The sequence below is a fragment of the Salvelinus namaycush genome, chromosome 7, assembly GCF_016432855.1.
Source record: "Salvelinus namaycush isolate Seneca chromosome 7, SaNama_1.0, whole genome shotgun sequence".
Lineage (NCBI taxonomy): Eukaryota > Metazoa > Chordata > Actinopteri > Salmoniformes > Salmonidae > Salvelinus > Salvelinus namaycush.
This window is the reverse complement of record NC_052313.1, coordinates 20,915,605-20,930,107: the sequence shown is the minus strand read 5'-3', so window position 1 is coordinate 20,930,107 and position 14,503 is coordinate 20,915,605. Positions and strand designations below refer to the sequence as shown.

General features: G+C 45.9%; 1 protein-coding gene across 16 annotated transcripts in view; it reads right to left on the bottom strand.

Moving 5' to 3' along the window:
• Window positions 1-14,503, bottom strand: part of LOC120051079 (abl interactor 1-like) — a 62,451-nt gene that overhangs the window by 11,234 nt on the left and 36,714 nt on the right. For 6 of the 16 annotated variants that reach the window (XM_038997711.1, XM_038997715.1, XM_038997724.1 and 3 more), the window contains exons 4-7: window positions 9,504-9,518; window positions 6,984-7,108; window positions 5,530-5,670; window positions 59-159 (exon numbers count right to left, since the gene is read on the bottom strand). In XM_038997711.1, coding sequence (XP_038853639.1) covers window positions 59-159; window positions 5,530-5,670; window positions 6,984-7,108; window positions 9,504-9,518 — 382 coding nt within the window. The remainder of the gene's footprint in view (window positions 1-58; window positions 160-5,529; window positions 5,671-6,983; window positions 7,109-9,503; window positions 9,519-14,503) is intronic. The other 10 variants (XM_038997712.1, XM_038997717.1, XM_038997721.1 and 7 more) reach the window with 3 other exon arrangements.

Sequence of the window (14,503 nt, the reverse complement as noted above, 5' to 3'; positions counted from 1 at the left end):
AACATACCCAGTGTGATTGACCCCATGTTCCTATACAGTACAGTTAACTCCCGCTCACCTGGTCCAGAGTTGGGAATGGAGGGCGTAGGCACGGCGATGGGAATGCCAATACTGCTGCTCCCGCTGTTCTCCCTGCTGCCACTACCCCCACTGCTACCACTAGAGAGAAAGGGAAAGAAAGAGAGAGAACAAATGTATTCAGGGCAACCCGCAGAGGAGACAGTAGGTATCACTTGTGCACACAGCTGGTGTGCCCATGTCCCATTTAGAATTCTACACCGCAACCTGTCAGTCACAGGGAGAGAGGTAAAAAGCCCTTCAGAACCACTACACCATTTATATTGTGCATCTCAAAATCCGTTTGGAGGACTTTACATTAATCAAGAATGTCAAGATTGACATTACATGCAGCAGACATGATTCCACTGAGCCTGGTACCAACAGAACACACTGTGGTCGATACAGTACATCTACAGTACTAAGGACACCTTCCTAATATTGAGTTGCACCCCCTTTTGCCCTCAGAACAGCCTCAATTCATCGGGGCATGGTCTCTACAAGGTGTCCAATGCGTTCCACAGGGATGCTGGCCCATGTTGACTCCAATGCTTCCCACAGATGTGTCAAGTTGGCTGGATGTCCTTTGGGTTGGCTGGATGTCCTTCGATACACACAGGAAACGGTCTTTAACCGGTCTCCTCCCTTTCACCTACACTGATTGAAGCGGATTTAACACCTTTCACCTGGTCAGTTTGTGTCATGGAAACGTGTCATTAATGTTTTGTACACTCAGTCAATACCCTAGGACATAGGCGAGGCATTATGTCAACGCCTATAAGCCCCGCCTTGCCCTGCAGCTGACCTGGAGGCTGTCAGATCAATGGTCTGGCTAGGAACCCCCCCTCCCTCCCTCCCTCCCTCCCTCCCTCCCTCCCTCCCAGGCCCAGATCCTACCCCCTACTCCCATACCCTTCCCTGCCAGTCTAGCCTGGGCCAGGGGCTCAGTTCCACCCAGAAGGATGGGAGGGGAAGAGTCAGGGGTTTACTACGACTATGTGATCCTGTGAGGATGAGAAAAGGGGGAAGACGAGCACCCCCCCCCCCCTCTGTGTGAGATAAGACGAGCACCCCCCCTCTGCGTGAGATAAGACGAGCACCCCCCCCCCCTCTGCGTGAGATAAGACGAGCACCCCCCCCCCCTCTGCGTGAGATAAGACGAGCACCCCCCCCCCTCTGCGTGAGATAAGACGAGCACCCCCCCCCCCTCTGCGTGAGATAAGACGAGCACGCACCCCCCCTCTGCGTGAGATAAGACGAGCACCCCCCCCCTCTGCGTGAGATAAGACGAGCACCCCCCCCCCTCTGCGTGAGATAAGACGAGCACCCCCCCCCTCTGCGTGAGATAAGACGAGCACCCCCCCCTCTGCGTGAGATAAGACGAGCACCCCCCCCCTCTGCGTGAGATAAGACGAGCACCCCCCCCCTCTGCGTGAGATAAGACGAGCACCCCCCCCCTCTGCGTGAGATAAGACGAGCACCCCCCCCCCCCCTCTGCGTGAGATAAGACGAGCACCCCCCCCCCCCTCTGCGTGAGATAAGACGAGCACCCCCCCCCCCCCTCTGCGTGAGATAAAACGAGCACCCCCCCCCCTCCGCGTGAGATAAAACGAGCACCCCCCCCCTCCGCGTGAGATAAGACGAGCACCCCCCCCCTCCGCGTGAGATAAGACGAGCACCCCCCCCCTCCGCGTGAGATAAGACGAGCACCCCCCCCCTCCGCGTGAGATAAGACGAGCACCCCCCCCCTCCGCGTGAGATAAGACGAGCACCCCCCCCCTCCGCGTGAGATAAGACGAGCACCCCCCCCCCTCCGCGTGAGATAAGACGAGCACCCCCCCCCTCCGCGTGAGATAAGACGAGCACCCCCCCCCTCCGCGTGAGATAAGACGAGCACCCCCCCCCCTCCGCGTGAGATAAGACGAGCACCCCCCCCCTCCGCGTGAGATAAGACGAGCACCCCCCCCCCTCCGCGTGAGATAAGACGAGCACCCCCCCCCCTCCGCGTGAGATAAGACGAGCACCCCCCCCCTCCGCGTGAGATAAGACGAGCACCCCCCCCCTCCGCGTGAGATAAGACGAGCACCCCCCCCTCCGCGTGACATAAGACGAGCACCCCCCCCTCCGCGTGACATAAGACGAGCACCCCCCCCTCCGCGTGACATAAGACGAGCACCCCCCCCTCCGCGTGACATAAGACGAGCACCCCCCCTCCGCGTGACATAAGACGAGCACCCCCCCCTCCGCGTGACATAAGACGAGCACCCCCCCCTCCGCGTGACATAAGACGAGCACCCCCCCCTCCGCGTGACATAAGACGAGCACCCCCCCCTCCGCGTGACATAAGACGAGCACCCCCCCCTCCGCGTGACATAAGACGAGCACCCCCCCCTCCGCGTGACATAAGACGAGCACCCCCCCCCTCCGCGTGAGATAAGACGAGCACCCCCCCCCTCCGCGTGAGATAAGACGAGCACCCCCCCCCCCTCCGCGTGAGATAAGACGAGCACCCCCCCCCCCTCCGCGTGAGATAAGACGAGCACCCCCCCCCCCCTCTGCGTGAGATAAGACGAGCACCCCCCCCCCCTCTGCGTGAGATAAGACGAGCACCCCCCCCCCTCTGCGTGAGATAAGACGAGCACCCCCCCCCCCTCTGCGTGAGATAAGACGAGCACCCCCCCCCCTCTGCGTGAGATAAGACGAGCACCCCCCCCCCTCTGCGTGAGATAAGACGAGCACCCCCCCCCCCTCTGCGTGAGATAAGACGAGCACCCCCCCCCCCCCTCTGCGTGAGATAAGACGAGCACCCCCCCCCTCTGCGTGAGATAAGACGAGCACCCCCCCTCTGCGTGAGAATGCACATTTCCCATCCTGTCTGCCTTTCACTGTCTGTTCTCACTTGCCATCCCTTTCAGTAGCTGAAATCAATTCACCTCCGTCTCTCTCCCCCTCCCTCGTCTATAGCGCTCCATCTCCAGGTCCATCACTCCTCCTACGCTCGTCTGTGTCTCAGCCTCTCCTCTCTGTCTCTAGCCCAACCACGTCGCTAAAGATCAAATTTCATATAAATCAGACCACCACAACACGGAGTTGGTGAAAGCTTGACTCCCACCATGCACCAGCACACACATACGCATGCTGAATCAGGGCTCAGGCAGGTAGAGATGGCAGAGACTGATAAACAGAGTGTGTGTGTGTGGAGAGCAATAAGAGAGCAGACGGGACACCACAGCAGCACACGGTCTCTGTGTCTGAAAGTTTCCAGGTCAGAGAGAGAATGAGAGTACACCAGTGGTTGAGATTACACAAGGATCCAGGTTTTTGAATGTACTGCAGTGGTGCACAGCTCCCAACCTAGAAGGCTGCAGTATGTCATTTTTGCACTTGAGTTTTTGCTCCTCCATAACTGTAACAGTCACTGATATTGTTTGAGCAATTCAAGTTATGATGAAATAACACCTGGTTTGAAAGACCTTAATTGGTTGCTGATAGACAGGCAAGGACAAAAAGTGGCAGTCTTGCTGGCAGTCTTGGTATTGCACACAATTTATTGTACATATGTACGATATTTGGTGAACCATTTGTCCTGCAGTATTATTGTGTGGTAACATATCAAATTAGTTTAAAGCATATTATAACCATATCAAATTATGGTACCACATCTACTCATCTAAAACAGGGCAAACCTGGCTCCCTGCTGAAGATGCACTCTCCCATGACTCAATGGTGGAGAGAGAGCGCACGAGATGGCGAGAGAGAGCGCACGAGATGGCGAGAGAGAGCGCACGAGATGGCGAGAGAGAGCGCACGAGATGGCGAGAGAGAGCGAACGAGATAGCGAGAGAGAGCGAACGAGATAGCGAGAGAGAGCGAACGAGATAGCGAGAGAGAGCGAACGAGATAGCGAGAGAGAGCGAACGAGATAGCGAGAGAGAGCGCACGAGATAGCGAGAGAGAGCGCACGAGATAGCGAGAGAGAGCGCACGAGATAGCGAGAGAGAGCGCACGAGATAGCGAGAGAGAGCGCACGAGATAGCGAGAGAGAGCGCACGAGATAGCGAGAGAGAGCGCACGAGATAGCGAGAGAGAAAGAGAGCGCACGAGATAGCGAGAGAGAAAGAGAGCGCACGAGATAGCGAGAGAGAGAGAGAGCGCACGAGATAGCGAGAGAGAGAGAGAGCGCACGAGATAGCGAGAGAGAGAGAGAGCGCACGAGATAGCGAGAGAGAGAGAGAGCGCACGAGATAGCGAGAGAGAGAGAGAGCGCACGAGATAGCGAGAGAGAGAGAGAGCGCACGAGATAGCGAGAGAGAGAGCGAGCAAAAGAACAAAGGGGAGAGAAAGTAGCAAAGTAAGGGAATGGGAGTAGCATGTGTGCCAAAATGATAGAGGGACAGGAGAAAAAAGAAAGAAAAGTGATGTAATATTTATGACCATCTCAGTCAGCAGCACAGCCTTCTTAGCTAATGAAGCAACTTCAAAAATCACTCCTGACTCATATCTCAGCTCTCGCAGCGTTGCTTTCTGACGGACACATTTCAGTGATCGTGGCAGGGGTCTAAATGTACAGAGGACTTAGGATTTTCGAAGGACACTTTACGCCGCAGGCCTTGAGGAACATTCATTCCCAACCGGCTGAAGCCTTCCAGGTCTTGTCAGTTGAATGTTGGATTTACAGTATTTGGGTGGGGGAGGTGTGAAAGCACATTAAGCTGATGAATTTAAGTGAAGAGATTAGAAATGTTTGTAAGACATGGGGGATACAAAGTATTTGGGGAGTGTTCCTTTTGTCATATCCATGTTAGAACACAGAGGCTGTGGGAGAGACATTCAGAGCTGTTGAGTAGGACAATAGGGAAGGACAATAGTATATGTGTGTCTATCCATCAGTCTGCGCGCAGATTACATTTATTTAACTAGGCAAGTCAGTTAATAACAAATTCTTATTTACAATGGCGGCCTATTGGGGAACAGTAGGTTAAATGCCTTGTTCAGGGGCAGAACGAACCATGTCAGCTCGGGGATTCGATCCAGCAACGTTTCGGTTACAGGACCAACGCTCTAACCGCTAGGCGAGCGTGCGCGTGTGTGTGTGTGTGTGTGTGCGTGCGTGTGTTTTACTGGTTAGTATCATGGCAATGAAACAAAACACGAAGCGGATTTAACTTCTTCAGGAAAACAGCCCTTATGTTGGAAACATAAAACAGGTTTATAAAAAAGGACCAAAGAGATGTCTGCTTCATATAAATAATATTGCGATACTGGTATCGTCACATTTTTTACATTTGAGTAATTTAGCAGACGCTCTTATCCAGAGCGACTTACAGGAGGAATTAGGGTTAAGGGCCTTGCTCAAGGGCACATCGAGAGATTTTTCACCTCGTCTGATCGGGTTTCGAACCAGCGACCTTTCGGTTACTGGCCCAACGCTCTTAACCACAAGGCTACCGGCCTCCCTAGCGTGTCAGTTACCTGTGGGTTCTTTGTCTCTGGTTGAGAGATGCAGTGCGCCCAGGGCTGTGCTGGCTGCCTAGACGAGCAGGGCTGGTCATGTAGTCGTTGGGTACTGTGGGCGGTTTCACCGGCTCTAGAGTTTTATAGGGCGTGTTGCGTCTGTCAAAGTCAACCAAAAGATAGAAAGGGGGATATAAAAAGAAAATAAGAACAGAATTAATCATAATGCATGAGAATCGGGGGTCCGTTCAACTTAGATTTAGTCTGCTTTTTCATAAATGGTTTTATTGACCAATAGCTGCCCTTTGCAAGGCATTGGAAAACATCCCTGGTCTTTGTGGTTGAAATTCACTGCTTGACTGAGGGATCTTACAGATAATTGTATGTGTGGGGTACAGAGATGAGGTAGTCATTCACAAATAATGTTAAACACTATTATTGCACACAAAGTGAGTCCATGTAACTTATTATATGACTTGTTAAGCACATTTTTACTCCTGAACTTATTTAAGCTTGCCCTAACAACTGGGTTGAATACTTATACTTATGGACTTCAGCTTTTCATTTTTAATATTAAAAAAACTATTAAAAAAACAATTCCACTGACATTTACATTTAAGTCATTTAGCAGACGCTCTTATCCAGAGCGACTTACAAATTGGCATTATGGGGTATTGTGTCTAGGCCAGTGACAAACACTCAATTTAATCAATTTTAAATGCAGGCTGTATCAAAAAATCCTAATTGAAAATAAAGGAGTAAATGTCCCTATTCACAAATGGAAGTTACCTCTTAAAATGTGAAAGTTTAGTTGGAATGCAATAGAATGCAACACCACGATCAGTGGCAGACTGACATCTGGCATTCCAGGCAAATGCCAGACGGGCTGGTCTATTTCTAGCCCCAGTGGGCCTGTCTAACTTGGGGTTTTTGCACAAAATGATAATTATCTGGGTTATAGGGTCCTCAAGGGAAAAACAGAAAATGGGCCAGCGTGGGGGCCTCAAGGAATAAAATGGGCCGGTGTGTTAGAAATGCCAGGGTCGATTTCTAGTCCCAGTCCGCCCTTGGCCACGATGTACATGTGCACCCAACCCCACATGTGTAAATGTACTTGTTACATACATGCACAGCATACCAACAACATAGTAACCTTTTCCACAACCTTTATTAAAAGCCCATGGCCTCAACAAACTGAAATGCTCTTAACAGTAACAGTCAGTGGAAATCTGCACTGGACCATTACAAATCCAACTTATCTATTCAGCTGGATGTTCCACAGCAGTCACTAAAGCCCAGAATTAGTGCCTACTTAGTGGTACACTGCTATTTCATATAAAAGATCAGGACGTGACTAACTTTGTGCACCGGCTAGGATACCAAACGCCCTGCCTTCTAACATGTTGGTTCAGTTAATAGTTGAGATAAAAAGTGATTCATTCATAAAAAATATATATAAAAAGACTTCTTACCCTAGAGTGCCACGCCCTGACATCGGCCCTGTCACGGGTGGCGGGCTAGGCGGCTTCTGTGTCGGCGGATTGGTCCTCGATAGTGTTCCTCCTCCTCCTCTGATTGGCTGATTATTTCCATGCTGCTGTTGAAAGACAATAAATCAAGAAAGTTTTTTAAAGACATTTAACATAGTGGTAGCATAAAAGACTAACTAGTATGACAACAGACAAGTACTAAAGCTGATAGGCTTCCCAGATTCAGTATGCTACATCATTACTGAGACATTCTAGCAAATTAGCAGACAGGTCTTTGACCAAGTCCCAGGGCGGTTGGCCAGGTAAAACCCACAGGTGCTTCCTGCTAAACATTGTGACATGTTTGTTATGGACATGGTGTTCTATCAAGCACATAGAAACAAACATATAATCAAAGCCAATAACTGAGGCCACGCCACAGCTAACATCTGAATTATTCATGACTCCTGGGGTTATTGTTTTAATAAGAGTTATAAATATTCAAAAAGGTTCCATACTCATTTTACCTGGAAAAGCCACACAGCAGATAAGATCATCATACACAGCTACACATATGAACAGCTATTCAACACATACATGTCAACATATCTATCATGATACTGTGCCTTCGGAAAGTATTCATACCCCTTGACTTATTCCACATTTTGTTGTGTTACAGCCTGAACTCAAAATGTATTAAATATATATATATTTTAATCATCCATCTACACACACAATACCCCGTAATGACAATGTGAATTTTTATTTTTTGAAATTATTTAAAATGAAACACAGAAATCTCATTAACGTAAGTATTCACACCCCTGAGTCAATACATGTTAGAATCACCTTTGGCAGCGATTACAGCTGTGAGTCTTTCTGGGTAAACCTCTAAGAGCTTTCCACACCTGGATTGTACAATAGCGGCACATTAGTCTTTTAAACAATTCTTCAAGCTCTGTCAAGTTGGTTGTTGATCATTGCTAGACAACCATTTTCAAGTCTTGCCGTGGATTTTCAAGCCGATTTAAGTCAGCTGTAACTAGGTCACAAAGGAACGTCCAATGTCGTCTTGGTAAGCAATATTTGGCCTTGTGTTTAAAGTTACTGTCCTGCTGAAAATGTGAATTTGTCTCCCAGTGTCTGTTGAAAAGCAGACCGAACCAGGTTTTCCTCTAGGATTTTGCCTGGGCTTAGCTCTATTCGGTTTCTTGTTATCCTAAAAAAAACTCCCTAGTCCTTGCCGATGACAAGCATACCAGTGGAGGCTGGTGGGAGGTGCTATAGGAGGACAGGCTCATTGTAATGGCTGGAATAGAATTATTGGAACAGAGTCAAACGTGTGATTTCCATTCCAGCCATTATTTCCATTCCAGCCATTACAATGAGCCCGTCCTCCACTAGCTTCTCCCACCAGCCTCCACTGAAGCATATCTATAACATTATGCAGCCACCACCACACTTCCTTTTTTCAAGAGTGGCCCTCAGTGATGTGTTGGATTTGCCCCAAACATAACGCTTTGTATTTTAGACATAATGTTAATTTCTTTGCCACATTTTGAGCAGTTTTACTTTAGTGTCTTGTTGCACGTTTTGGAATATTTTATTCTATACAGGCTTCCTTCTTTTCACTCTGTCATTTATGTTAGTATTGTGGAGTAACTACAATGTTAATCCATCCTCAGTTTTCTCCTATCACAGCCATTAAACTCTAACTGTTTGAAAGTCACCATTGGCCTCATGGTGAAATCCCTGAGCAGTTTCCTTCCTCTCCGGCAATTGAGTTAGGAAGGACGACTATATAATTTTAGTGACTGGGTATATTGATACACCATACAAAGTGTAATTATTAACATCACCATGCTTAAAGAGATATTCAAGGTCTACTTTTTTTTACCAATATGTGTTCTTCTTTGCGAGGCATTGCAAAATCTCCCTGGTCTTTGTGGTTGAATCTGTGGTTGAAATTCTCTGCTCGACTGAGGAACCTCACAGTAAATTATATGATTGGGGAACAGAGATGAGGTAGTCATAAAAAAAAGAATGTCCATGCAACTTATTGAGTTGTTAAGCACATTTTTACTCTTGAACTGATGTTAGCTTGCCAAAACAAAGAGGTTGAATACTTGACTCAAGACATGTCAGCTTTTAATTTAATTAATTTGTATACATTTAAAATATATATATATATATATATATATATATATATATTCCACTGACATTATGGGGTATTGTGTGTAGGCCAGTGACACAAAACCTCAATTCAGGCTGTAACAGAACAAAATGTGGAAAAAGTCAAGGGGTGTGAATACTTTCTGAAGGCGCAGTATATTGACATGATGAGTTGTGCTACTAAGCCTCTAATAATGAAGGCTACAGCAGCAGTTGGACTAGGCCTACTTGTACTATGGATTGGTTTAGGGGGAAATAAGGAATCAAATACATTAGAGTTTTTTTTTTTTGAAGCAGCTATCAATAGCAGACTACTACAGCAAGATGGGTCATGTGACAAACAGGACTTACCTTGGCTTTGAGCCACTTAACGTGGGTGGAAGAAAGAGAGAGAGAGAGAGAGAGAGAGAGAGAGAGAGAGAAAGAAGGTATATGTCAAAATCGCCATGTCTGAACGGTAAAAGAACCCAAATTACAGGAGACTTTTCACCACATTATTTACACTGAGTAAACATTTCTCAAGACCTGGGCAACAGTTGTTTGATGTCATTGCACTGCACCATAACAGTGTGGGTCCAATGGTTGTTTTTGTCCTCTGTGTTGATTCATATCTACCACACCTACAAGTAGGAATTCTCACAAATCCATTGGATGTTGCCATTGCGCATTGAAATGGTTATTTCAATGCGTCATACCACTGAATAATGTCAAGAATAAATATATACACACAAAGTCCTTTTGTATCTTCCCTATAGAAACAATGTCAGTTCAGCGCATATGAACAAACTGACTGTCAAACTGTACTGCATCTTGGTGTGATTTTACAAAATGATCATCAACGCTGAACCTATGCACTTATGCTCTAGGAAGAAAAGCAACAAGTGCTCTGTAATTTATATGTTTGAGAGAGTCAAATAGAGGAACAGCTAGTGTTCACACCATGGGACTGCTCCGCACTACGACAAGCACCAAGTCAAGTGGGTCATCAATTATGCAGGCTCCCTATTGGGCCATTCCGAGCACATCACAAGAAACAAGATAAAACAGGAGCTTCTTGGGAAGGCCAATGTTAGGTAGATTCATCAAATGTAGTATGTTGAAGCTATGTATGGTATATTCAAATCAAGAAAGTGGAAGAAAGTGACACTGTGGAAACGAGGGTGCACCAAAGCTAAATTCTGGGGCCTTTTTTGTTGTTGAAATATGGCTTATTATTAGGCTACAGGCACCAGTTCTTTCAGACAGGACCATGTTGACTGATTATTATTAGGCTACAGGCACCAGTTCTTTCAGACAGGACCGTGTTGACTGATTATTATTAGGCTACAGGCACCAGTTCTTTCAGACAGGACCATGTTGACTGATTATTATTAGGCTACAGGCACCAGTTCTTTCAGATAGGACCGTGTTGACTGATTATTATTAGGCTACAGGCACCAGTTCTTTCAGACAGGCCCTTGTTGACTGATTATTATTAGGCTACAGGCACCAGTTCTTTCAGACAGACCCTTGTTGACTGATTATTATTAGGCTACAGGCACCAGTTCTTTCAGACAGGACCGTGTTGACTGATTATTATTAGGCTACAGGCACCAGTTCTTTCAGACAGGACCGTGTTGACTGATTATTATTAGGCTACAGGCACCAGTTCTTTCAGACAGGCCCTTGTTGACTGATTATTATTAGGCTACAGGCACCAGTTCTTTCAGACAGGACCGTGTTGACTGATTATTATTAGGCTACAGGCACCAGTTCTTTCAGACAGACCCTTGTTGACTGATTATTATTAGGCTACAGGCACCAGTTCTTTCAGACAGGACCGTGTTGACTGATTATTATTAGGCTACAGGCACCAGTTCTTTCAGACAGGACCGTGTTGACTGATTATTATTAGGCTACAGGCACCAGTTCTTTCAGACAGGCCCTTGTTGACTGATTATTATTAGGCTACAGGCACCAGTTCTTTCAGACAGGACCGTGTTGACTGATGGAGGGTGTTGTTATCCCAGTCCAAAACCAATGGGATTAGCATATCAAACTGTAGCTCAAAATCCCACCGTGCTGCGATCTCTATTGTAGGGATTGATCAATGGGTTAACGGCTAAGGCAGAGTGGGGTTGGGTCAATGTTCAGGCCTGGGTGAGTCTAAGCAGGATATGCCAATGCTATATGCAACAGAAGAGTTTCAAAAAGAGTAGATGCATCCTCCTGGATGACTGAACCAGACTGCTCATACAGTACCAGTCAAAAGTTTGTACACACCTACTCATTCAAGGGTTTCTCTTTATTTGTACTATTTTCCACATTGTAGAAGAATAGTGAAGACATCAAAACGATGAAATAACATATGGAATCATGTAGTAACCAAAAAAGTGTTAAACAAATCAAAATATGTTATATTTGAGATTCTTCAAAGTAGCCACCTTTTGCCTTGACAGCTTTGCACACTCTTGACTACCTCATGAAGCTGGTTGAGAGAATGCCATCTGGAATGCATTTCAATTAACAGGTGTGCCTTGTTAAAAGTTAATTTCTGGAATTTATTTTCTTCTTAATGGATCTGAGCCAATTTATCCTCAGCAGCAGAGGTAACTCTGGGTCTTCCTTTTCTGTGGCGGTCCTCATGAGAGCCAGTTTCAAATAGCGCTTGATGGTTTTTGCGACTGCACTTGAAAAAACGTTCAAAGTACTTGAAATGTTCAGTAATGACTGAACTTCATGTCTTAAAGTAATGGACTGTCGTTTCTCTTTGCTTATTTGAGCTGTTCTTGCCATAATATGAACATTTACCAAATAGGGCTATCTTCTGTATACCACCCCTACCTTGTCACAACACAACTGATTGGCTCAAGGAAAGCAATTCCACATATTAACTTTAAACAAGACACACCTGTTAAATTAAATGCATTCCAGGTGACTACCTCAAGAAGCTGGTTGAGAGAATGCCAAGAGTGTGCAAAGCTGTCATCAAGGCAAAGGGAGGCTACTTTGAAGAATCTGAAACATAAAATATTTAGATTTGTTTAAGACTTTTTTGGTTACTACATGATTCCATGTGTGTCATTTCATAGTTTTGATGTCTTCACTATTATTCTACAAGGTAGAAAATAGTAAAAAAATAAAGAAAAACCCTTGAATGAGTAGGTGTGTCCAAGCTTTTGACTGGTACTATACATAGATGTCAGCCAAATCACTGCACAGATCCAGTCATTATAACATGGATTGCCTGAATAATGATCATACTGACAGATTGGAGTGATTTGTCTGGTTCCATCTAGGGAGTTTTCCTAGCCACTGTGCTTCTGCATCTGCATTGCTTGCTCTTTGGGGTTTTAGGCTGGGTTTCTGTAAAGCACGTTGTGACAACTGCTTCATAAAATACATGTGATTGATAGATCCATATTCATAAATGCACTAACACAGTGCTAGACCTGGGCTATGACGTGAACGTGTAAAGGGCAGGCTATATGCCAATACTGCTTACACAGGGATGAGAAGATGTGCTGGGCTAAGGGCACTATGAGGAAAAAGTCTGAGTCATCAAATAGCACTACGGAAGTCACCTTCAAGACATGTTGATGACACTTACTATGTTATAAACATGCCATCTACAAGCACTCAAAATACGTTCCCCCCCCAAACAGTGACTCGAAACTGTTTCGTAACAGTCGTAAACGTTTTTTAGGAAGTACACATCATCCCTGGCAGCCGAGTTAAGGCTATATTTTGTTCCCCGTGTATCTAATACAACTTACCAAGGACGAAAAACAACACATTCGTTGAGGAAACAAAGTCTAAAGCAACATCTGACATCTCCCCTGCATTCCTGAATGCGCTGACTAGATTAAGCGGCAGCTGACTGGGAAAATAAATCTCCTCTTCTGTCATAGTGTTGGGAAAAAGACGACAGCGGCCATACGCTTTAGGAGAGAACATGGTGATCCTCTGTATGAGTCAGCAGCTTAGACGGTCAATAGAATGTCATAGAGTTCAGTGAATATCATTAAGATCTTGAACCTTCCATTCCTCCTCTCTTTTACTAGTCTCCCCTCTCTCCAACAGGGATACTGCAACATACTGTACATGACTTCGGTACCAATCGTGTGTGTGTGTGTGTGTGGGGGGGGGGGGGGATTTTCTTATAAATTCTGTTCTAAATAAATCAGATGTTTCTATTGGCGTGTCTTTCTTTTTAAAGGCCCAGTGCACTCAAAACCGTGATTTATCTGTGTTTTATATATATTTCCACAGTACGAGCTTGGAATAATACTGTGAAAGTTATGATCATGCCGTTTTAGTGTAAGAGCTGTTGCAAAAGACCACCTGAAATTTCTGCCTGTTTGGTGGGAGGGAGTTTTGGCCTTCAATGGTGACATCACCATGCAGTAAATTACACTGAAAATAAATAATAAAATAAATAAATAAAAACGCAACATGCAACAATTTCAAAGATTTTACTGAGTTACAGTTCATATAAGGAAATCAGTCAATTGAAATTAATTCATTAGGCCCTAATCTATGGATTTCACATGACTGGAAATATAGATAAGCATCCGTTGGTGACAGATACCTTAAAAAAAAAAAAATTTAAACAAAGGTGGGGGCGTGGATCAGAAAACCAGTCCGTATCTGGTTTGACCACTATTTGCCTCATGCAGCGCGACACATCTCCTTCGCATAGAGTTGATCAGGCTGTTGAGCACGCTGTCGTATACATCGTTCCGGAACAATCCAAACAGGTTCAATGGGTGACCTATCTGGTGAGTATGCAGGACATGGAGAAACTGGGACATTTTCAGCTTCCAGGAATTATGTACAGATCCTTGCATCATGGGGCCGTGCAGTATCATGCTGAAACATGAGGTGATGGTCGTTGATGAATGGCACGACAATGGGCCCCAGGATCTCGTCAAGGTATCTCTGCGCATTCAAATTGCCATCGATAAAATGCAATTGTGTTCGTTGTTAGTAGTTTATGCCTGCACATACCATAACCCCACCGCCACCATGGGGCACTCTGTTTACAATGTTGACATCAGCAAACCGCTCACCAACACGACACCATACACACTGTCTGCCATCTGCCCGGGAAAGTTGAAACCGCGATTCATCCATGAAGAGCACACTTCTCCAGCGTACCAGTGGCCATCAAAGGTGAGCATTTGCCCACTGAAGTGGTAAAGAAAACATTCAATACTCTGGAAACAGCTCTGGTGGACATTCCTGCAGTCAGCATGCCAATTGCATGCTCCCTAAAAATTTGAGACATCTGTGGAATTGTGTTGTGTGACAAAACTGCACATTTTAGTGTGGCACAAGGTGTACCTGTATAATGATCATGCTGTTTAATC